Source organism: Myiozetetes cayanensis, unplaced genomic scaffold (assembly GCF_022539395.1).
Source record: "Myiozetetes cayanensis isolate MyiCay16 unplaced genomic scaffold, myiCay2020 scf22, whole genome shotgun sequence".
NCBI lineage: Eukaryota > Metazoa > Chordata > Aves > Passeriformes > Tyrannidae > Myiozetetes > Myiozetetes cayanensis.
This window is the reverse complement of record NW_026087434.1, coordinates 941715-965161: the sequence shown is the minus strand read 5'-3', so window position 1 is coordinate 965161 and position 23447 is coordinate 941715. Positions and strand designations below refer to the sequence as shown.

At 57.0% G+C, this 23447-nt stretch overlaps 1 protein-coding gene across 8 annotated transcripts in view; it reads right to left on the bottom strand.

Moving 5' to 3' along the window:
- The window catches only part of BAIAP2 (BAR/IMD domain containing adaptor protein 2), a 40874-nt gene extending 22033 nt beyond the window's left edge, over window positions 1–18841 (bottom strand). For 5 of the 8 annotated variants that reach the window (XM_050319486.1, XM_050319490.1, XM_050319487.1 and 2 more), the window contains exons 1-4: window positions 18716–18805; window positions 10603–10678; window positions 8591–8677; window positions 155–216 (exon numbers count right to left, since the gene is read on the bottom strand). In XM_050319486.1, coding sequence (XP_050175443.1) covers window positions 155–216; window positions 8591–8677; window positions 10603–10678; window positions 18716–18787 — 297 coding nt within the window. In that variant the 5' untranslated portion in view covers window positions 18788–18805. Of the gene's footprint in view, window positions 1–154; window positions 217–8590; window positions 8678–10602; window positions 10679–18715 lie in introns of all 8 variants that reach the window. The other 3 variants (XM_050319488.1, XM_050319491.1, XM_050319483.1) reach the window with 2 other exon arrangements.
- Window positions 18842–23447: the final 4606 nt, after the last annotated feature.

Genomic DNA, 23447 nt, shown 5'->3' with positions numbered 1-23447 from the left:
GCCCAGCAGGGCAGAAACAGATACCCAGCAGAGCAAACCCTTTGCAGCTCAACAAATCCACGTCAGAGGGGCTGGTGTCACTTGGACAAGGCATTTGGCACCAGCAGAGCCCCTGGCCAGGTAGAGCCCCTGGCATGCTGGGCTGGGCACTCACCATCTCCTCCAGCTGGTTCTGGATCTGCCTGTGGACTTCTGCCATCTGGAAGAGCACGTCCCCTGCAAAGACAAGATGAAGGGAGGGGGTTTGAGGCACTGAGCTCAGGGGACACCCCAGGGCTGGGGCAGGCAGCACTCTGCTAGCAAGGAGGGATCTGCATCCAGACCCAGGGGTGCTGCTGCAGTGTCCCTGTGCCCATCTTTGGGGAGCTGCAGGGAGACAATGCTCACCTGAGACACTTGGACAAACAGGCAAACCTTGTGTAGCAGGAAGGGAAATGAGTGGGATCCCAGCACCCAGGGCAGCCCTTCTCCCCCAGGCCAAGCACAGGGCACCCACAGTGGACAGACATGGCCCTGGCACTCAGTGCAGGTCACAGGACAGGGAGCTAAGCCCTAGGTTGGTATTTGCCTCAAAATCACTCGGCCTCGGGGGCTGAGCCAGGTGTGGGCAGCGAGGGCAGAGCCTGAGGGCAGAGCAGCTGCCACCCAGGGCATCCCCACTGCGGCCAAGCAGTCCCAGCTCTGCTCTGTCACTTCCTTTCTTTCTTCTTTTCCAAGGCAGGATTCCAGCCCCACACCCAGCGCTGTTCCTGGAGGAAGGGCAGTGTCCTGCCTCAGCAGAAGCCTCAGAGTGGCTGGAGCCAAACACACACGCGGGAGAATCTTTCAGGAGCAGAGCCGGCGCTACCGCTCGACTGAAAGCCACGATCCTGTCTGCAGATCGGAGCCTTGGGAGAGCCCAGCTCTGTCAGCTCTTCTCAGGGCTGAGTTTGGAAGCTTTGCCTTCCAGCACGGTGGGCTGCAGCTTCCCACAAGGCTCCCAACCTCCATGGAGCTGTTTGCAAATGGAAAGCTGTAAGCTGTGTCTCTGAGCTGCTCCTGCCTCAGCACTTGGCCCTGGCAGGTCCCAAGCAGGGCTGGGGGATCCCTGACACCCACTGGAGCTCTCCAAAGGGGAGCAGCATCCCACATCCCATCCCAGAAAAGCAGAGCAGCACCTGTGAGCCCCAAAGATACAGCCCATAAATACATACATGGAGTTTTAAAAACAGAACCCAACCCCAGGGATGGGAAATGCAATGGGAAGGGGACACCAGCCCCAGAGTCCCAGGACAAACCTCAGGGAGGCTGGGATGAGCCAAACCAGCTCCTCACCATGCGAGGGAACAACTGGGACCCTCCTTCAGCACAGATGGCACACGCCAGGCCAGCCCAGCCCGTCCCATCCCTGGGCACAGGGCCCTGCTCCAGCCGAATGTCAACACCCCCAGCCGACCAGGAACAACCTGCCCCAACGTTCCTTTGCTCTCCTGGCTGGAGCAATCAGTACTTTGCACCATACACTGTGTCTCAAAGCCTTCTGCAAACATTAAAATCCGATGCCTTGGCAGGCACTGGCCCTCTCTGCTGCGGGTCAGTGCAGTGACAGAACCGGCTGCTGCCAGGGCCACCATCCCCCTGTGCCCCTGAGAGAGCAGCGATGCCCAGAGCATCCCACAGAGCGGGAGGTGACCAGATGGCAGGGCTGCAGCTCCGCTCCTTTGCCACGAGGAAACCACATGACGAGATTTCCACGGCCACTGAGCCGGCTGTGACTTTTCCAGCTGGTTCTCCAGGTGCTGAGCCAAGCGGAGCACTCACGCCCGGCCACCACACATGTCTGCAGTGAGGAGCCTCACACACGAGCAGGGAGGGCTGGGCAAGGGGTCACCACCACGGGAGCACCAGGAAATCGCTCCTGCTCGGGCTGCGACAGCTCAATGATGGGAAGTGCCCGAATTCCCACTGCAAGGAGGCACTGACGTCTCACCGAGGTGGCTTTGTCAGGAGGGTATCAATGCTCATTATTCCCAAAGCTTGCACCACTCCCTCTCTCTCTTGCTTGCTTCCCCTTTGGCCAGAGTGGAAACCCCGAGAGTGCCAGCGCAGGGCTGGCTGGGGGCTCTGGTCACCAACACTGACCTCCCCAGCCACCCGAGAGCGGGGACCAGGGTGCTCAGAAATAACATCCACGTCCCCACATCCAGCTCTGGGTACCCCTGCACTGGGGCAAGAGGGCTCTGCCCCGCTCCCCACGGTCCTCACCCAGGGAACTGCCTGTTCCCAGCAGTCAGGTGGTGTGTGGTGCATCTCTCAGCACAGATACACATCTTTGGGGTTGACTTTCTCCTCCACCACCACCCCCTCAGCTCTTATCGGGGCGTTGCAGCCCCACATCAAAGTGAGCAGCGGCACGGAGCCCTTCCCAGCAGCTCCATCCCTGTGTCCCAGCCCGGGGAGGGGATGGTGCTGTGCCCCCTGTGCCCCCATGCTCAGCCCAGCACCCACAGCTCCAGGGGAGCCCTGAGCTGCAGCTGGCACGGCGCAGGAAGGCGGTTGGACACCCGCCCAGAGCCACACGAGCTTCCTTCAGAGCCTCTCCCCAGCCAGCTCCGAAGGAACCAGCTCCAGGCTTCCCGTGGCCTCTGCCATTGCTGGGAGCCCACGCTGGGAGCGGGATTTGAACTAAATCCCCTAAAAATAGCAGCAGCGTGGTGTGAATTCCCATATGGCACCTCTGACACCCCGATACCTCCACACCACGAGCTGCTTCACCACTGCAAAAACCTACAGACCGTGCGAGACATTAGCAGACATTTCACCCCAACACCAACCCAGAACAGGGATGAAGTGAAACTGTGACTAAGAGATACCACAGCGGCTGGAAAAGCCTCAGGATTTCAAAACCTGCCTCAGAAGAGGATCTGATTTGAGGAACCGTGCTGGGGGTACCACCATGCAGTGATGGAGGGACCACCATCATGATGAGGAGACCACCCCACAGCACTCCCAGACTTCAGTGGCAGGGCTGGGAGCACGGCACAGGGCACACACCCTGGCACCAGCACAGCCACCCACGCCACGGGCGTTACGCATCACCTGCCAGAGGTGTTTGTAAGTTAAACACCTGAACTCCCACTGTGCAGCAGGACAAGAGCTCAGGTCACGGTGTGAGCTGTGCCAAGCTCAAGCACCATCGCCTTGCTGCCAAAACACACATCCTGCAGGTGAGGAACCTCCGGGTGAAGCATCTCACCTACACCCAGCCGTGAAAACCCAGAGGGTTTCACCCGCTCACACCTCCCCACAGGCTCAGAGCACAGGCAAGGAGGAGCTGCTGTTTATGGCTGACTCACAGTATCGTTCTGGGAGAAGAACTATAGGAGCTATTGTGGGCCCTTCCCTTCCACACCCAGCCCACAACAGGCAAACAGGTTGTTCCACATCCCTCCCGTTGCTACTGGCACGGTAGGAGCCAGCTGCCCCTCCAGAAGGTGAAGCAGTGGGATCCCAGCTCTTGGGGATTTGCTTTGGACTTGTCAGAGGCTAAAAATTAGGGGTTTTTTTCCCCCTTCTCAAGCAAGATATAAGCCATTTTTAATAAAAACACCAACAATTCACTAATGAGGGAGCCAAATTGCTCTAAGACAGAACATGCTGATGCTTGTGCAGGGCTGGAGCAGCCCAGCCTATCCTGCAAGGGCAGTGGGAGATGGTGGCCAGGGGACCATCACCCACCAGCTCTCCTGGTCAGGGCTCAGGCACATCCCACAAACACAGACCAGCAATAACTCTGCTCACACAACACCTCGGTGCTGAAGATCTGATCCAGCCAGATGCAAGGCAGAAACATTTAGGTGCAGCACTCGGGGACATATTTTAGTGGTGGCCCTGGCAGTGCTGGGTTAACATTTGGGCTTTTCCAACCTAAATGATTCTTCTGAAAACTTCAGCAATCAAGAGAATCGCTTCCCTCATACCAGTGTATCCTCATCCAGGCTCACAGAGCAGCTCCCAGGTCCTGGGGAGCAGCACTTCCAGCCCAACACCTCGCCAGAAGAGGCTCTGACTCCATCAGCACCAACGTTCCCTCGCGACAGCCGGGAAGGTCCGTGCGTGTGCGGGGAGGGGGAAGGGGACGAGTGTGGGGAAACAATCAGCTTCTCCAGGCTGACTCATCCCTTTCCTCTCCAGAAGGGTTTCAGTTCTCCCAGCCCCAGAGGACTGGGTGCTGTGTTGATAATACATCAGTGACTGTCAGCGTTACAACGCTCAGCGCGGCTCCAGCCCCTGCTCCAGCCCCGCCTGGCACAGCTTCGGGAGTTTGCTGTTGGTTTACTGACAGACAAGGTGAAGGGAAAAGCAGAAGCTTCTCAAGGCATCCTGACTCCATAACACAGGCCCAGCTCCCTCAAGCTGAGCAGTTGCCATTGACACTTTTACCGGGGATAGATTAGAGAGTGGGGTGACCTGGGATGTTCTGTGCCCCCCACAGCCCCCCTGGCTGGGCACCAATCCTGTATCTGTTCCAAAATGTACAGACCAGTGAGTTCCTGCTGTCCAACTGCTCTGGCAGCTGCTATACTGGTGGTACTGGATTAATCAGCACACGAGAACACCACCCCACGTTCACCAGCCTGGCTCTCATGATCCAACCCATCCTGCACACCAGCAGTCCCACAGGGCAGCAAACACCTCCAGGACCTGGAGCTGGCCACACTCCAAGCCAAAACCCCTCCTCAAACCTGCTCAACATACCAAACACAGGGTGGTGGAACGAGCTACTGCCTTGGCTGTCTGCTCCTCATCGGAGGGATGAAGGCAGCGGAAGAGCCCCGTCCTGAGACAGCAGAAGGATTTGAGAGGTTTTTCTTGCCTTTCTGCATCCTTAGCAAGCCCATTCCTGCAGCTTCCTTCCCTCCCCACACACCTTGGAGGCAGAGTCCTGGATTTCTGGAAGTTTCTCAGGTCTTTCAACAGAATCACAGGTGGAAATGCAGGTCCAGAGCATCCTTTCTTCCCCCAGCACAGAGCTGCCACCCCAGTGGACACCAGGCACCACAGCCAGCTCCAGCAGTCCCTGATCCCACACAGAGCACCAGGATGACCTTTGACACCCTCAGGATCTATATCTGCATCTCTGCTGTTGCAGGAAGCACCTACCCAAAACAACCACAAATCCAATTAACAGATTAATGTTCCCAGCGGATCTGGCGCAGCACAAAGCCTCCCAGAGCTGGGCCAGACCCCAGAGCTGCTGAGGAGCCTGAACTCTGGGATGCCCCATCCCTGGAAGTGTTCAAGGGCGGGTTGGATGAGGCTTAGAGAAACCTGGGCTAGTGGAAGGTGTCCCTGCCCATGGCAGGGGGTGGCACTGGCTGAGCTTTAAGGTCTCTTCCAGCCCAAGCCACAAAGGTGCCACCAGCCCTGATTTTATTGTGCAAATGAAAAGCCCTTATCTACCAGGGGCTCATTTCAGCTCAACAATGTTTGACTAATTACTGCATGTGCTGCCCTTTCACAGCCCTGTGTCACCCAGAGCAGCTTCACTCATTCAAGGGACCTTTGGGAAATCCAGTTGCTGAGCAAAATCCACCTCCAGCTCTGAAGGCGTTTCCTGCAGGTGCTGCTCAGCCCCAGCATCCCAGTGGAAATGTCTCCAGCTCTGCTCACCAGGAGAAGAAAACTCCCTTCCCTGACTTTGTCATGGCCTAATTTTCAGAAGGTCAAAAGAAAAGACGGTTTGAGTTGCATCCAAGGGACCTCAGGAGCTGGAAAAGGGCCGAAAGTCACATGAGGACTCGTGCATGAGACTGGAGCTCATCAGAAGGGGCTACAAACCATTCCAGGATCCAGCCTGGAGCAAACCTCCACTGATCAGACACACATGCCCTTCACACCAGCTCCTCAGCTTCCCAAAAGCCTCTGCAGCAACCACTGAGGGTGTGTGGAGCAGCCCAAGGAGCCCTCCCCAAAGGAGCTGTGGGCATGGATCTAACCCCAAATGCCAAGGACTGGGCTCCAGGGAATTGCATGGAGCAAAGAGCCTCTTCTGCTGCTCAGGGACAACTGACAGCTACCCCCTGGACCTGCCCAGAGCATCACTTGAGTTAAACACACCCCAAACCCCAGCAGTGGGTTCAGACAGGCACAGCCCCACCAGACACTTACACCCAAAAACTGAGCCCCCAGAGCCGATTACGGCTCAAGGGCATCATTATTGCCAGTTTTTTCCATTCCCACACAGGATTATCCCGTCTACACACAGTTCCTAAAATCTGATGGAGAATTTAGAAACAATGCACAGTGCTAAGCAGCCCCAGGGGGAGCTGGGACCTGAGTCTGGAGCGGTGCTCTGGAGGGCTCTGTGTTCTCAGAGATGAACCTGCAGCATTGCTGCCATCAAAGGAATGGGGGCTTGACACCTCCTGTCCCAGGCAGGACATCAGAAAATCATCCAGGTTCAGAAAACAAAGGCTTATGAAGGAAAAAAAAAATTCTGTGGAGGCTGGAAACACGAGCTCTGGTCCCAGCAGAAGCACTCCAGGATCCTGCCTGACATCTTGAAGCAGTTTTCCCTATAACTCCTGGAGCAAAATCCCCACTTGGGGAGGGAGGTGGGGTGCACGACATTCCTGGAAGCAGCAATTAAGAGCATCCCCTCTTGCTGCTCTAGAAGTGAGTTCCCCATCCCTGGGAGTGTCCCAGGCCAGGTTGGACAGGGCTTGGAGCAACCTGGGTTAGTGGAAGGTGTCCCTGCCCATGGGCAGGAGGTGAAACCTGATGACCTTTAACTGGATGATCACAGCCCAAACCAGCCTGTGATCCTACGAAACAACGCAGAGCCCAGCGCTCCTTTCCGGCACTATCGGCATTCCCAGCCCAGGGAGCGATAAGGTAAAGGTGTTCCCAGGAAAAGCCGTACCTTCGGCGAGCACAGCCCTGATCCAGAACATTTCTCAGCCCCTGTTTACACATCTGCTGGGAGAGGGTTGTGTCCCAGCTTTTATCAGCTCCACTGAGCTGCAGCCAGAAATTTTATCTCAACTTTCTCCTGCTCGGAGCAGCTGCCCCAGTAAAATATCAGCAGGATCAACAGAGCACGGGGCCGAGGGGCAGCCGGAGCTGCCAGGAGCCTCCCTCGGACATGTTCACACCAGGAGGGGAAGGAGCAGTGATTTGGAAACATTTTAAACCCCAAAATACTCGAGCCACACACAAAATGCACACCCAGGGACTGGGGGAAGGCACTAAGGACATCAAAACACCATCCTTGGTGAGGAACCAGGGCCAGCAGAAGTCACCAAACCCAGGTTTTAAGAGTGAGCAAACCCGGAGCTGCTCTGAAGGGCAGGCAGGGCGTGGGGTCCCCAAGATCCTGCCCTCCACTAAGGCTTCCCCAAACTCCCACCTCAGGAGGACAGAGCTGGGGGTCTGTCAGCCCCAGGGAGGCAGGGGCAGCCCCTTGCAGGGTCTGCTCAGCCCTCGCAGCCGCAGCGTCGCACACAGGGCTCTTTGTTTTATTTATTAAACAGGAGCAGATTGCTCCAGGCAGCTTTAATCCACGACTCGGTTTCCATAGACACTTAACTGCTTCCCCAGCACAATTCCAAGGCAGCAGCGAGCTGGAGCAGCGAGGCTGGGGGGGAGCAGGCTCTGACACCGCAGCCCAGGGGCCACTCCCCCCTTCCTTCAGCCTTTAGAGTCGTCTCAGCTCAACCTCTCTGTTAATTGACTGCCCCGGAGAGACGCTTTAATGAGCAGTGTGAGCCAGAGCTGCGGGAGGGACTGGGAGGAGGAGGAGGAGGAGGGGGAGTTCACCTGGGACTGCACAGGCAATGAGACCAGAACCCATCTCAGCTCCATGAGAGCCTCAACAAGGCTGCAGCATCCCAGGGGGAGCTGGGAGAGTCACCTTGAACCACGAGGGGAGCTGGGAGGGTCACCTCAAACCACAGCTGCGAGGAGGGAGAAGGCAGGAGCCATGACTGAGCAATGGGGAGACCGGGAAAGCAGCTCCCAAAGGATTGATCAGAGAAAGAAGTGTGGGAAGGGGAAAGGAGGCACCGAGCATCACACTCGTGACGTCTGTCGCGACTGCCATCGACTGAGCAAATACAAGTCCCTGGTGCTGGGGCACAGGGAAGCTGCAGGCAGGGCAGATCTGCTGCATTCAGGGTACAAACCCAGCCCTGTCACACACAGCCCAAGCGCCAGGTGACCTCCACCACATCCACCACTGCTCCAGCACAGCCACCCTGCCCCTTCCCCAGATTTCTCCCTCTCCCCACACCTTCCCCTCCAGGGACCCAAAATGGGCAGCACTGCCCCAGCTGCTGGGCCAAAACCTGCTGCTTCTCTCCTTTGTAAAGCAAGACAAGCCCACCCTGAACTGCTCTCCAAAAACACCACGAGCTGACGGTGCCACAAACCCCTGACACGAAGAACATCAGGTTTCATTTCCCAAGCTACATTAACAGTAAATATAGAGGCACTTCTACTATTCAGATCAGCTCTACACTGAGCTTGTTCTCCCCAGCAACACCACAACCTGGTTTCATCCCTGTGCTCAGTGCATGCAGCTCCATTTAGCAGCAAATTGGTGACTTACCCAATTCTTTCGATCCTTGGCTTTCACTGGCCAACTCACCCATCTTCACCAGAGCATCAAAGTACCCTTTGGCTGCATATGTCATACCTAAAAAGTATCAAAAAATGCAAGTTATAGTCTCCTTAGTGGTTATTAGAACTGCTGGGACACTGAGCAGATGCTAGACACTAAACCAGATATTACTTCAAAGGGCTTAACGCCACGGGGAGGGCCTAAACAACAAACAGAAGAAAAGTGAGCAAAGCAGGCTGGAGCAGTGAGATTACAGGGCAATTTAGGAGAGAAAAGGTACACGCAGGACCTCGGTGGTTTTCATTCCAGCGTAACCATCAGGCTGCTAATGCTGCTCAGAGAAATCACTGTGGAATAATTGAATATCACAGACTTTCATTATAGTTCAGCCTTGTTTGTTGACATTCCAGCTACACACTTGACTTTAATCAGATAAGCAGGGGGTTTCCTCTAATCACAGAACATGTTGTACAGCCCCAGCTCAGCACCTTCCAACGCTGGGCTGCAGCCTCTGCACTGGATCCTGGTTTGGGCCCTTCCTTCAGCTGCTCCCCCAGCTCAGGGATCCGAGGAAAGGATGACCCAAGACAAGTTAAAAATTACAGGAAGATCTTTGGCTTGAAAGAGCTTTCACAGCAGGGATGTGGGAAAAATACAAACCCAGTGATCACACTGGTTTCCCCCAAATGCCAGGGTTAGTGTGTGTGTGGCTTCAGCTGGGACAGAACAGCATAATAATAATATAAACGGATCCACCTCCCAGGTAATTGACAGCTGAGTTGTCAGGACAGCATTTCAGAAGAATAAATAAAAACACAGTCCCAAGGGCAACCTCTTCTCCCCATCTGACCCCACCTCTCCTCCCTTCCCTGCTGCCAGGAGGGAAAAGCACCCGCAAATTGTGAACCCCTGCCCTGGCAGCATCCCTAGGAATAGCTTGGGAAATGCTGCTGCTCACGAGGGTGTTGTATCCCACCCCTGGGGGTCAGAGTCCACAGCCCCTGTGCAGTGGACCAGGATGGACGGGCACTTCCCACGTCACATTTGGTTGATCCATTAAAACCCAGTTCAAACCAGTGCTGAGCACTGGCAGGACACAGCACAGGGGCAGTGCTGGTACCTGAGAGCAGGGGGAGGGCTGCACCATAAAGGATCCTCATGGAAACACCCACGAGCCTCATTTGCCTTGCGGGAAGGAAAATGTGCTCCAGCAGGGAGCAGGGCAGCGATCCTTCCCCAGGGTCGGGTCGCAAACACCGCGCTCAGGAACATGAGACACACAAGCAGTTTCTCCCCCGCTGGCTGAAGATGGTGACAGCCTCTTCCCTCACAGGCATTTTCACTGGGATATTAGAAAAATAAAATCCAGGAGACACATGCAGCTCCGAAGGGAGCAGAGCCCTTCCCAGAAAAACACAGCTCTGGGTCGAGAAAAGCCTTAAACCTCCTTAAAACCCAGCTGAGGAGGGCCCAGGCAGTGCACAGAGCCAGTCTGAGTCAAAATCCTCCATTTTGGGCTTTAATCAATTCATAGCTTCCTTTAGATCATTTAAATCTACACCTCCCTAATGGCTCCCAATTGGATCCTGCATTCCCAATCAAGAGCTGCCATCAATACTTTTAGGTTTTTTCCTTCTCTTCATTCTTCTGGGCAATTTAAACATTTCAGTAACACCTCTTCAAACAGAACTGAAAATCCTAATTCTCAGTGTTTTAAACAAACATTCAAAGATGAACTGTTTGGAGATGTGTTTGTTATCCTGCTGACTCCCAGCATTTCATCCCCTGAATCCTTCCCACATCCACGGCCCCTTGCACATCCCAGCGACATGAGCTTTGCATCAAGGTCCGAGAACCATCCTCCCAGTCCCCCCCTCATGGGAACAAAGAGTTTCCCAAGCTGGTTTTCCAGCTTTTCCCCCCTCTCGAGGCCACGCTGCCCAGCCTGGCAGCCCCCAGCATTCCAGCAACATCCACACCAGCAGTGCAGCATCACTTACTTGCTAAGGCTTTTTCATAGGTCTTCCCCATAGAAATGAAATTCCTGAGGCTGGGATTGAACTGCTCCATGATCGTCTAAAGGGAAAAGAACATCACTGGGATTAGCAGGGATGACTGGAGCTGGACAGAACAGCTCCATGCTCAACTCAATGCTGATAAACACAAAAAGAGAGAAAAAAGTCCTCCCACCTCCCTGGAAGATGCCCCAGGATCTTCCCCTTCATCTCCCAGCTTGAGGAAGACCAAGCTGGGTTTGAAGACCACAAGGAACAACAAGAAGGTGGTTCTGCAGTGCCCCAGCATGAGACACCTTGTGCAGGTGCTCCACTGTGAGAGGTAAGTGAATGTCCCAACCAGAAAATTATCAGGTAGGGCAGAAATGACCACAGTAATGCCTGTTAAGCGGTTGTTTGAGGCAGCAGCGTCCCTCACACCAACCACAGAGGTGACCCGAGCTCTGGGAGATGACAGCAGGTGATGTCCCACTCCCGGGGTGGCCACGGAGAGCAGCACCAGCTCTGTCCATCACGGACAAGCAGGAAGGGCTGAAGAGCAGCATTCCAAACATCCACCCAGCAATGAGCCAGACTGAAGTCACCAGCATCCCCCCGAGCCGTGCCAGCCGCGGCCCAAGGTGCGTGCCAGGAATTCTGCCTGGGTGTCCAAGCCCTCGGTGTCACTTATGGTGTCACCTGCCCATAAAGGCCTGATTTTGGGTGGGGGTGAACACCAGCAGCGCCATCTGAGCTTTTCCTCCCGCGCTCCAAGGGCCTTCTTTAAGATGGGGGAAGGAATAATCGGATCAGGGAGAAGAAGGGCTCTTTGTGCGCCACGACCCTCCCTGCCAGGGCCGCTCACCCCGGCACCGACGGCATCGCCAAACCCGACCCCAGCCAGCCCTGGGAGAGGCACAGCCTCCCTTCTCTCCTGTGCCTGGATCACACCTGGCTGCAGCCCCAGGGCCAACCCAACCCCCTGCCCCACCTCAGGGACACCCTCCTGCCAGGGGTGCCACCAGAAAATGGAGTTTGATGCCTGAACATCCCCCAGCAGGGATTCAGGGGCATTCCCCCCCGAGGAGGGGGCTCTGCACCCCCAGCACGCTGCTGGCAGCATCCCCACCCCGCAAGGGGAGGGAAGACGACAGGCAGACACTTACAGCAAATAAGCTGATTAAGCATCTGTCACCTCATCCGAGGCTGGCCAACACTATAAAGCTCATTTTCTGCCTGAGGCATTTTTATCCCCAGTTCCTGCTGCCCGGCCCTTGCCGTCTGACAGTTTAATTTTCTCCTGTGGGCACACGTGCAGGGCTCAGCCTGCTCAGCTCAAAACAGCCATTTTGGGGCTTCCATGGGCAGGAGCCTGTGCGGGGCACCAGCCCAGAGGGGTGGCATCACCCCGGTGCTGGCACTCCAGTGACATCCAGTTAATCCTCCCAGGAGCAGCAGTGGGAGCAGCAGGGGAGGATGCCCCCAAAGCCCACCCCTGCAGCTCCCAGGTCCATCCCACAGCACCATCACAACCTGCCAGGCCCGGGGATGACTGCAGGAGGCTAACGAGGCGCTGCCCTGCTAATTAAGGCTGCCGATAACTCGGGGCCCCTGGAAGCTCTTTTGGGGCAGCACAGAGCAGTCTGGCGAGTGTGCTCAGCTCCAAGGGAGAAAATTAACCTGCAGCAACAAGCCGTGTAACGAGGTGTTCTCCGAGGTGTAGGAGACAATTGCATGCTCAGTTAATTAACACTGACGGGGATTGCTCCATCCTGCCCACGTCGCCTTTAGCTTTGGTCGAAAATCTACTTCTGTTACCCCACAAAGCGGCTGGAGGTGTGGGATCACTGCCCACGGTGGGGACAGGGACAATTCCCCCCTTCCCATGGCAGGGATGGGGACACAGACGCAGCCTCACCATGCACAGCTCCAGCCTCAACCACACTCAAGCTCAGCCTGAGCACTCTGAGACTGAATAATATTTAAGCAGCAGAAACGTTGGCAGAATTTCTGTGGGGAGGCGATTTTTAGGCAGCTTGCAGGTTCAGCGGAGTGTTTGTGTACGGGTATGTACACAGGGATATGTAAATAATGTGATTTTCCCAGCAGTGCCGTGTAAACACATTGTCCTGAGCATGAAACTGAGGGAATAAATGATGGAACAGACAAAGCACCGTCCAAAATTCAGCACATCTCCCCTAACCCAGAGGGAATCAAGGCACAATCCAGTCCTGGCACTGCTCAGGGCAGGACCTGCTCCCCACCGACCCACAACAGCCATTTTAAACAATAAATAAAGAGATAAAAGCCCCCCAAAAGGTCTCACGGATCAGCTAAAGGGGGGGAGGTGACTCTCTGCTGGCCAAATACAATCCACCAACCCTCAGGAGGAAGTTTGCTGAAAGTGAATGTTTTTAAAACATTGTCTGGAGCCTCCAACAAAAACAGCCCGGCAGGATGAGGGCGGTGAAAAGGGCTCCTCACTCCAGAGATAAAAATAGCCTTTTCCAAGCCTGCCTCTCACTCCCAGGGTGGGAAGGGAAGGTGACTCCAGAGCCAACACACCTTCGCACCCCCCTCCAGGTGACAGGCTGAGATCTGCCAAGGTGAAATAGTGGAAAATAAACAGATTTATGCCATGGAATGACTCAACAGCATCACTCCCTGCACCCGGTGATGTGCTGCAGCTGCTCCTGTGACACCAGGGGGTGCATCCCCCTACCCCTGTGGGGACAGGGCAGGGCTGTCCCCCACAGGAGAGGTGGATCCAGGTCTGCAGGACACCACAGCAAAGCCTTGTGCATTGTGGTAATGAAAGCAAATCTCCCTCTCCCCCCAGATTTTGCCCCCTCAGCAGCACCCACAAGTTGTTTGTCTTCCACGGGCTGCCTGGGCAGAGTTCAGAAAAACACAGACACAAAACCTGGCAGCCAAGGGTTGAAAGGGCTTTGCTTTTGTTCCTGAATTCCCTGGGTAATACCACTCAGCTCTCCGGGATTGGCACAGCTTTATTCGGCTGCCAAAAACGAAACTAATGCAAAGCACAAGGTCTCCAGGACACGACCTCGCTCAGTTCAGAGGGGGGAAGAGGCAACAGAAAACAAAGTCCCCTCTCTCCCCTCTGAGCACCCTCCACCACCACAGCCAGGATGCCCCAAACCTGGAAGAGTCTGCCCAGAAGGAAAAGTTTAGAATCATGGAACGGAATAAAGTATCGTGAGTTGGAAGGAACCCACAAGAATCAAAGTCCAACTCCTAAATCCTAAGTTTAAGTCCTCCCCAGGCTGGACGTGGAGCCAGCTCAGGTCTCTCCTGCGCAGGAAAGTCCTGCACAATACCTGGACAACTTTTATTAAAATTTAGGGTTACACAGCTCTCCCAGGTCCATCCCTGCAGCCTCTCAGGCAGCTCCTAAAACCAAACAGAGACAGAAATGGAAAGCAGGAGCTGCTTGGCTCAGCCAGGGCAGGAGGTGTCAGTGCAAAGGCACTGGACAACCGGGATCAGGGCAAGGAGGCTCCTGGGCTGGACCAAGGGACGAGCATCACCCTGTGTGCTGTGCCCTGCTCCCAGCCACCCTCACAGGGACACAGGGCACGTCCCAACACCCCAGTGACCACAACGGATGGACTTTGAGCTAAAAACACCTTCACTGGTTTCCTAATGCCATTTTTGAGGCCACTACAGAGCAGGAGGGTGCAATGTTTTGAACACATCCCTGGAAGGGCTCAAAAAACATGTGGATGTGGCACATGGGGACGTGGGTTAGTGGTGGCCTTGGCAGTGCTGGAGGAATGGTTGGACCTGATGATCTCAGAGGGATTTTCCAACCTTTTTAATGATTTTATGGCTCCTGTCAAGGCAGACACTGCACACTGGCCTGGGCTCAGCCTGGCACCCAGGACTGTCCTGGGTGATTCACGGTGACAGCAGGACATTGGGTGACCACGACGAGCAGGTCAGAGGGGCAGTGCTGTGGGACTCTCCACTACACCACAGTCACACTGCAGAAGCAGCTCAGCTCTAAGGAAGTTTCAACTTTAAATGGGTCAGCCCTGCTCCAGGAACACCATCATTTCAGTATCAATATTTAATGACCAGCAAAGCCCAGCTCTGCCTCCTCCATCACAGCTTGTCCTGCCTGGTGCCATCAGGAGCAGCCCCAGGGATTTTAGGAGCCAAGTTTCTGACAAGAAAGAGCCCAGGTAGACAGGGGAAATCAGGGAAAAAAAAAACAGTGTTCCTCATCTGAAGGCATTTAGTTTCTCTCAGCTATCATGTCAGAGGATGAGGGGACCCAAGTTCCAGGGCAAGAGCTCTGGATGTCTCTGTAATCAGGGTCTGGGCTTGAAGGGAACTCAGATGGGGATCTGCACAGTACTCAGAGCACCTTGTCAGTGCTCACCAGCGGTCACCCCTGCAAGGCAGAGCCATCCACAAGCCCTCGGGGTTGGGATCTCCGCTGCAGAGCCAGGAGGGTCCCACAGGCAGACCTGGCACCGAGGGGCTCAGCTCAGCCCAAGGCTCCAGCCGGAGCCGCTCAGTGCAGGAGCTGCTTGTGCTGTGCCCTGCCCTGCAACACGAGCAGCACCAGTGAAACCTTAGCCACGAGCAGACTCTGCACAACAAAGCACTGAAGGCAAAGCCAGGGGCTGCCTCCATCCCAGGGAGCAGCATCCATCTCCTGCAGGAGCTGCAGGCAGCACGGGAAGCGGTTTGGGGCACCTCCAGCAAGACAGGAGCTACCTGCTTTATAACTCCTTGTAATCCATGAGCTTCACAGTGTCCCATGTCAGCAGAGGTCAGGAATGCTCTCCCAGTCTGCAGGCAGAGGGGATGGAGCAGCATTCCCGCCTCAAGAGCCACATGGCAGTGCCAGAGCCGAGCCCACCATGGACCCTCACTCCAAACAGGCCTGGCTGCAGAGCCAAGACCCCTGTGAAGGTCTAACTCTGGCAAAAAGGTTACCCTGTAAAAACACCCAGCCCCAGGCCCTGCTCACCACAGAGTGACAGCCCAGCCCTCACCTGCCACCCTCCAGCTCCTGCTGGGGAAGGAATTTCCCAGAGCTTGACCCGCTCCCTGCGGCGCCAGCACATGGCACCCACTGCCCAGGGGGTGCTACCGCCCATCAGAGCGGTGACACCGACCACGGGATGCACCAGGCAGCTCAGAGCCCTGAGGTCCAGCCAACAGATTTCCCACAACTGGGGTGTGGGAAGCCCCAAGGCAGGGAGCAGAGACAGCAGGGAGCACAGGGCATGGAATTCAGGGTAGCACAGGCTGGCTCCTTCCCCCTCTGCCACACCACATCATCCCTCCGCTGCCAAACACACCAAACCACCCACAATTTCCCTCCTGAATCACTCGAGGAAGAATCGCTCCTGTCCCTCTGGGCCTGGAGATAAGGAGGCAGAGGCTGTGATACCACAGTAATATCAATTACAGCTGATGGGGAGCAACGGAGCATCAGGAATTCTGTCTGCGTCTGTGCAAGACAATCCGGCTTCGACTTTGGGGTGTTGTTAAGCAAACACCTCTTCAAATACAGAGCTGCTCGTACACCACTGCAGAACGATCTTCCGCACGAAAAAATGGCTTTAAAATGAAATGGAGGTTGGGCTGTAAACAGCAATAATCTCATCTGGCAGGAGGAGACAGATCTGTCTTTGGGGGGAAGGAAGAATTGCCAGTCCCTGCTTTCTGCAAACAGACAATCTGGAGCAAGGGACGAGCGGGGATGGGGAGCAGGGAACGGGGAGCTGCCCTTCACCACCACCCAAGCCTGCACCCCCAGCCCTGGGGTTCACCCCCCGGGGCTCACAGCAGAGCCCAGCCCGGCAGCTGTGCCGCTACGCCGGGGTCCTGGGAGTGAATCAGCGCCAGGGAAGGTGGGATTACGTTGGTGGAAGGTGCCAGCAGCCTCCGTCTCCCTCTGTAATTACTCCCCGTGTGTAGGCAGCTGCCTGTAGTGGCAGCATCGGCTCGGGGGCGGCTGACAGCTCCTCCACCATCTCATTAGCACAGTCACTCCGAGGGTGAGAGCTGGTTCTGGAGAACGATGACAATGGGCTCCCCGAGCAGAACGCCTCGGGAAAGCCTGCGCGGGAGAGGCTGCCTGGCATGGGGAGCGTGGCAGGGAGCTGCCTGCTCCTGCTCCAGACCTCGTGGGGAACACACTCAACCCCTGGTCCTGCTGCCAAAACCCCGGTGAGATGGCGGCTACAGGTGGGGGGGCCCCCACAGACCCGTGTTCGGTGGCATCACCCCCTCCCTTCTCAGGGTCCTCTCCACCTGCCCACTGTGGGGTTCAGGCTACTGCACAGGCCAGGAAAGCACAGGGCAAAAAAAACACTTGGGTAATGGTGATGTGAAGCACCAGAGCTGGTTTTGGACTCGAAGACTCCAAAGCTTAAGGAGATACAGAGAGACCCACGCAGTCCCTGAGCCACCAGCCCTCATGATGGGCTCCAGGGTGGCCAAAGTCCTCAATGAAACAGGAAAACGCCAGGGCCCTGCATGCACCTCATGCCACACATCTACAGAGGCCAAGAAAAGCATGGTTGGCTTCAGAGGTGACTCCTCATTCACTGCAGGGAACACAAATGGAGTCAGGACCACCCTCCTACAGCTGCCAGCACTGAGACACTGACCTGGGCTAAAAGCATGAGATCTCCACCAGCTCCATGTTCTCGTGCCCTACATCTGGTTGCTTCCAGTGAAATCCTGAGAAACTGTTCATGAATTGATGGAGTCCTTTGGACTCCTCCTGAGTCCACTCTGGCCCTCAGGGCCAAGACCCCCCGTACACTGCCCTTGGCTCAGCCGAGTGTCGCTCACTCTGGGCCGAGGGTTCCGCTCTGGCTCCGACCCACAGCTCACACAGCACAGGAAAGACGAGGCAAGACAAGAGCCCCAGCAGCACTTGCCCTTCACCCCTCATGGGGGGACAAGCTTCTCTCAGGCACAGTTGTTGGGATGGCACAAATGGCCCCGTGCGCTCCTTACACAGCTGTGCCCGGGGAAATGGTGGCCTGCTCTCCAAACCTGTCATTAGCCCCGTTCTTCGAGGACAACACACCTCAAACAACAACTGAGTCACGCGCTGAAGCTGTCCCAGCCACCGTCCCCAGCCTGAGCCCCAGCAGCTCTCGCCCTGTTTGCCCAGGCGGCCCTGGGGCCGAGAACAAACACCCGGGAGGGGACGGATCCCGCCCGGGCCTGACCCGGGAACACCCTGCAGTGCCAGCTCTGCCCAAAACCAAGGACAGCCTGCACGGGGGCAAACTGGACATCAGCTACAAACAGAGGGTGGCAGGGAGACCCACAGCATGTGAGACAAGTCACCAAGACTCAGAGCAGCCAAGATTTTGGGTGCCACAGCCCTGTCTGAACAGCTGTTCCATACCAGGATCCCCAAAACCAAGACTTCAGAACTTCGCCACCTCGTTGTTCTTTGTACTACATTCTTCTATCTTTTTTTTTTCTTCCCCTGCTTTGGGCTCCCAGGTAACTCAATCCAACCCCTTAAATCACAGGAAGTCGTGCAAGCTTCCCAGTTTAACAAACGACATCCTGCGTTACACGTTAGGCTACAGCAGTTTTCTTAGTCTCAGCCTCAAGACCCAGCGGAGCAGAAACCGCTTCCTTCGGGGGGAAATTAAACCACATAAATTATCGGATTTTTCTCAGAACACCGGCAGCAAAGCAGAAAGGAAAAACAGAGATATTCCCGAACTCCAAGAGACGGGGAAAGCTCTTACGGTTCATGGTTGTGGCAAAGCAGCGGGCGACGGGCACGCGTGGCTGTCCCCGCGCGGGGTGATGCGGGGACAGCGCTGCCCACCGTGGGATCGGACATTCCCACGCGGGTCCCGGTCCCCGCGGATCCTCCCGGGGAAGGGTCGGGGGTGCCCGGGTGGGGTTCAGGGGTGTCCCTCGCCCCCTGTCCCGGCCTGGCTGTGGCAGCCGCTGCCGCCCCGCCGGCTCCGGGCACGTCCCGGGAGCGGCCCCGCCCGCGCCCCGCGAGGGAGCGATGGAGGGGGAGATTAAACAATTAAATAACTAAGATTACAGGAGAGCCCCGGGAAGGAGCTCTGGGCACCTGTTGCGGACTCACCTTGTAGACATTCTCGGTGAGGCGATGCACCTCCTCGGAGCGGGCCATGCCGGGCGGGCCGGGCAGCACCATGGGCGGCGGAGCGGGGTGCGGGGCGCTGCGGGACGGGCGGCGCTCGGAGCCGGGCGCGGGCGAGAGGAGAGCGCGGAGCGGCGGCCGCGGCGCTTTTTATGAGCTGCCGGCGGCCGCACCCTCCCCGGCCCGCCCCGCACCGCCCCGCACCGCCCCGCACCGCCCCGCAGGGAGGAGCCGCGCCGGGCCGGGCCGGGCCGCGCTCCGCGTCCCAGCGATGCGGGGTTGGGGGACAGGAGGGGTGCACCGCGCTGTGCCCTCGCTCCCTGTGTTCCCCGTGTCCCATCTCGTACTCCATTCTCCACCCCATTCCCCATCCCGTGCTCAATTCCCCATTCCCCATGCCCTACCCCATTGCCCAGGCCACAGCCCCCACCAAGCCCCACAACCTACCCTACACTCCTGCCATACCCCACCCCATAGCCCTCTATACCCCACACTATCCCCTAATTTTCCCTATCCCATAACTCTTGCTGTGCCCCACATCCCTAAATCATCCCACACTCCAGCTCCTGCTGTAATCCCCCCTCGCTGTACCCCTGGGGCTGTGCTCCATCCTGAACTGCTCAGTGGGGTGTGGATGGGTGAAGAGTAACTGGAAAGGGAAGAGGAGCTGGTGGTTTATGGGGTGTTGGGAACAGGGACCAGGCGGGCCAGGAGGGCAGAGATGGGATGAGCAATCACCACCGTGTGCCTCAGGATACCCAAGGCTGACCAGCCCAGGCAGGAGAAGAGGCAGCCCCTGCCTGCCACCTTGCTGTCCCCAGGCTGTCCCACCACTCCTGGCCGCCCAGGAGAACTGGGATTCCCTTGGGAGGCTCCTGCCAGCACTCCCGGCCGCCAAGTCCCTGTGGGACAGTGAAGCCATGGATCCTTGTCTTTCCCATCCCTCGGACCAGCAGCAGTGACTTTTACCCAGATCCCGGAGGGACACGAGGAGTTTGGCCATGGCCTGGAGCCAGCACCCCAATCCCTGTTCCCCTGCCTGAGAGCCCTTCCCCCTGCTGTCCACAGGGTGATCCGTGGGTAAACGGAGCCAGGCTGTCCCCATGGGCCTGTGGCCGTTCAGAGGGGGCACATCCAGGGGCACTGGGCACAAACTGCCCCCAGCTGCCTTGCCCTGGCCCTTGGACCAAGCCTTGTTCTCCCTCCTCCCCCTCCTGTGTGCCGTGAGAAGTGGTGAAACAGTTAAGCAGCTGAGCGTGTTCTTTTCCATCGTCCATCGATTCCGAGAACAAGGAGCCCAGGTCGATACCTTGGCCCCAAACCTCCCGTTGCAATTCCCCTTCCCGCTCGCCCTCCCGGCCCTGCTGAGGAGCAGGGGAGGCACCCACAGCGGTCGCTCACTCCAATCAACTTTGGGTCCCATTTTGGCTTCTTCCCTCTCAGAGGTTCCACACTCCAAAGCACAGGAAGGATTTACAATCCCTGAGAAGGGTGTTTCTCATGTTTCTGGAGTGCCTGATTAACCCTTCCCCACTGGGGCTGAGGAGTGGGAGCAGGCCTGGGACTGGGGGAGTGGGAACAAGGCTGCCCAGGGACACATTCCCAGGGGAATGCCTGGCTGCCTACATCACTGCCAGGACCTCGTGGTGCCCCTTTCCCTCTCCACCTGCTCCACCCCGAGCAGCTGGACTGCGGTTGGCTCTGTTGGGACGCCACTGCCTCAGCTGGACACCAGCACCTCGCTGGATTTCCAGTGCTGGTGAAGGATTCTGGATCAAGAGTCCGGGAGGAGAGAGCCTCTCCCTGCTTCTCCATCACCTTATTTTTAGTTACGTTATGTAAGTCCTTCGCTACGTCATGGATGTGGGGGGTTCTTGCATCTAATTCCAGTGTGACAGCCCAGCAATTCAAACAAGCTGTTCCTCTGGTGAGGAAGATAAAAGGATTTGTAATTTCTGATAATAAAAGAGGCCTTTTGGGACGACCCTCAGAGAATCTCTCATATCTAGGCCTGCTCACAGACAACCGCTCCACTTTCTTCCCATCCTCTGCTTCTTCTTATGCCCAGGAAATCTGGCTGCTGAAAACCTTTCTCCATCGTACTCCTCCTGCTTCCAGAGTGGCTCCGCAGCTGGAAGCAGCCGGGGAGTTCGTATCCCCACACTGAGCAGATTATCCTTGTCCCTGGCTTTCCCCATGTCACCACCTCTTGACTGGCACTGTCCCCCCGGGGCTGCCTGTGTTGCCCGTGACCCAGGAGCTGTGCCGGGCTCCAAGGCAGCGCTGCCGCCCTGCAGCCGCCCGGAGCAGCCTGGGAATTCTCAGCAGGAAAAACCTGCCGTTGCCTCGTGCCGTAACATTTGCTTTGATTGCCTCTTATTTTTTTTTCCTGGTTGTTGCTCGCTGCCTTTTTGTCAGCGTGATTCACTCCCTGGGGCTCAGCGGCAGCTGGAGCGTGCCCAGGGTAACCATGGTGCCAGAGTCCCTCGCGGGTTACCTAAATCCCTGCGGCTCCTCCCGCCCTTCTCCACGTGCCCTTTCGGAAGGCGGGCCCATCCACCGCGGGGGCAAAACCCCGTGGGTGCAACGTGGGAAACCACCACGCCAGACTGCGAACAGCAGTGGGACGAGCAGGCGGCAGCCCCGGGGCTGGCACCGTCCCCATCCCGGGAGCAATCCCTCCCCGGGGTGACGACACATCGGCACACGCGGCACCGGCCACCTCCAGCCCCGGGTGGAGTGAAGTTGCTGTGGCAACAATAACTTATGTAATCCACCCCGCTCGGCTGCAGGTGTGGGGAGGAAATTGTGCTATTTTCGAAGTTTCATTAGGTTCCTTCTTAATTACCAGCGTGGCGTCACGCCAGCAATCCCGGCCGGGCCGCGCGCCCCGGAACAGGGACAGAGCGCGGGGACGGGGACGACTTGGGGCAGTGATGGCTGGGGCAGTGGTGGCCAAGGGTGGTGATGGCCAAGACAGTGAGGGCCAAGGGCAGTGGTGGCCAGGGCAATGATGACCAAGACAGTGATGGCCAAGGGCGGTGATGGCCAGGGCAGCAGCTGCACCATGGAACAGTTGCAGCCACCAGCCCTTCCTTGTCCCCAGCACAGTGGACGCTCTCCCAGCTCCCCGAAATGCCTGCGCCGTGGGTGTGGTGGCTGCGGGGAGGCACCAGGAGGGAGGTGCTGCAGGGCAGCATAGCTGCCCAGGGAGGGGAACACGGCACTGCACGGGGTCACTGGGAGCTGCCACATCCTCAGCACCTCGGGAAGCCTCCAGTGACATGGAGAGAGTCAAAATAAATGTGGGTTATAATCCCTTGTGCATTTGGGTGTGATGCTGGCGCAGAGAGGAGGAAGCAGAGACCATTGTGGTACCAGCATTGGGTTTTTGCCACAGTCCCTGAGAACATGCTCAGAGTGTCTGAAGAAAGGCCCAACACCAGCTGCTCAGGGTGCTCGCTGTGTGCTCCTGGTGCTGCCAAAGAATACGGACTCTGTCAGAGCAGGAGAGACCGGGCAGGGAACCAGAACAGGCTGCAGAAGCCTCCTCCATCTTCATTTCACCTGTTTGTCCACATGGTCCCACAGGGAGGGACAGGGGTTCCCTTTCATCCCCAGTGCCCTCCTCTCTCTTTTCCTCCTTTCTGGTACGTGCTGAAGGGGAAGGCTGAGCCCACCCTGCCGTTGGTGCCCGGCACAGCCTGGCACGGGGCAGGGGTGCACCTGAGTGTCACCGTGTTAATGAAATTCCCAGGAACTGTCTGTCCTGTGGGGCTGGGGCAGATGGCTTCTCCATCGGAGCCCTGACATCACTGTAAACCCTCCCCGTGCTGGGTCAGGAGGTTTTTATTTCTAAAATAATCTAAACGTGATTTTCCTGACATCTGGGGGTCACTGGGGAATCAGCCTGGTGGGTTTGAGCCAAACCATCCCACCTGGCTCAGCTTGGGGGGGCCTCCCTGGCTCAGAGGGGCCCCTCCTCAATGCTGGGCTGTCCCTCCACATCTTTTTGAGCACCTCATTAAAGAGTTGGGGCAGCAAACTCCACACCAGCACCCGGGTCCTGGAGCACCCACCCCAGCTCAGCTCCAGTCTCCCCTTTGCAGTCGCTCACCAGGATTCCAGCAGGAGCATCTGTGGTGCCTCGAGGGTCCCCTTCGATGGCTCCAAACTGATAGGGAGTAGGTTTAGATTAAATATTGGGAAGAAATTCCTCCCTGTGAGGGCGGGGAGGCCCTGGCACAGGTTGACCAGAGCAGCTGTGGCTGCCCCATCCCTGGGAGTGTTCAAGGACACACTGGACAAGGCTTGGAGCAACCTGGTCTCTCCCTTCCAACCCAAACCATTCCGTGATTCTGTCACTGTTGGTGCTGGTGGGAGCTGGTCCCTCCATCACCACGGGCACCACATCCCTGAGTGTGACACCAAGTGTGCAGCATGGGGTGTGCTGCTCCCTGTGCTGCCTCAGGGCACAGGTGAGTTTACACCTTCACAGGGTCAGGACTTAGAAGGTCTCTCCCTGTTGGAGAAGCCCCACATGTGCCAGCAGCTCTCAGGGGTTAAATCCCCCCGAGCACCACCAGCAAACGGAGCAAAGCCATTTATTGGGGATTAGCTGGGGATGAACAATTCAGGCACTTATTCTGCAGGATGGGAGCAGCAGTGCTGGATCCAGGGATTCCCAGCTCCCACCTTGTGCTTGGTCACACAG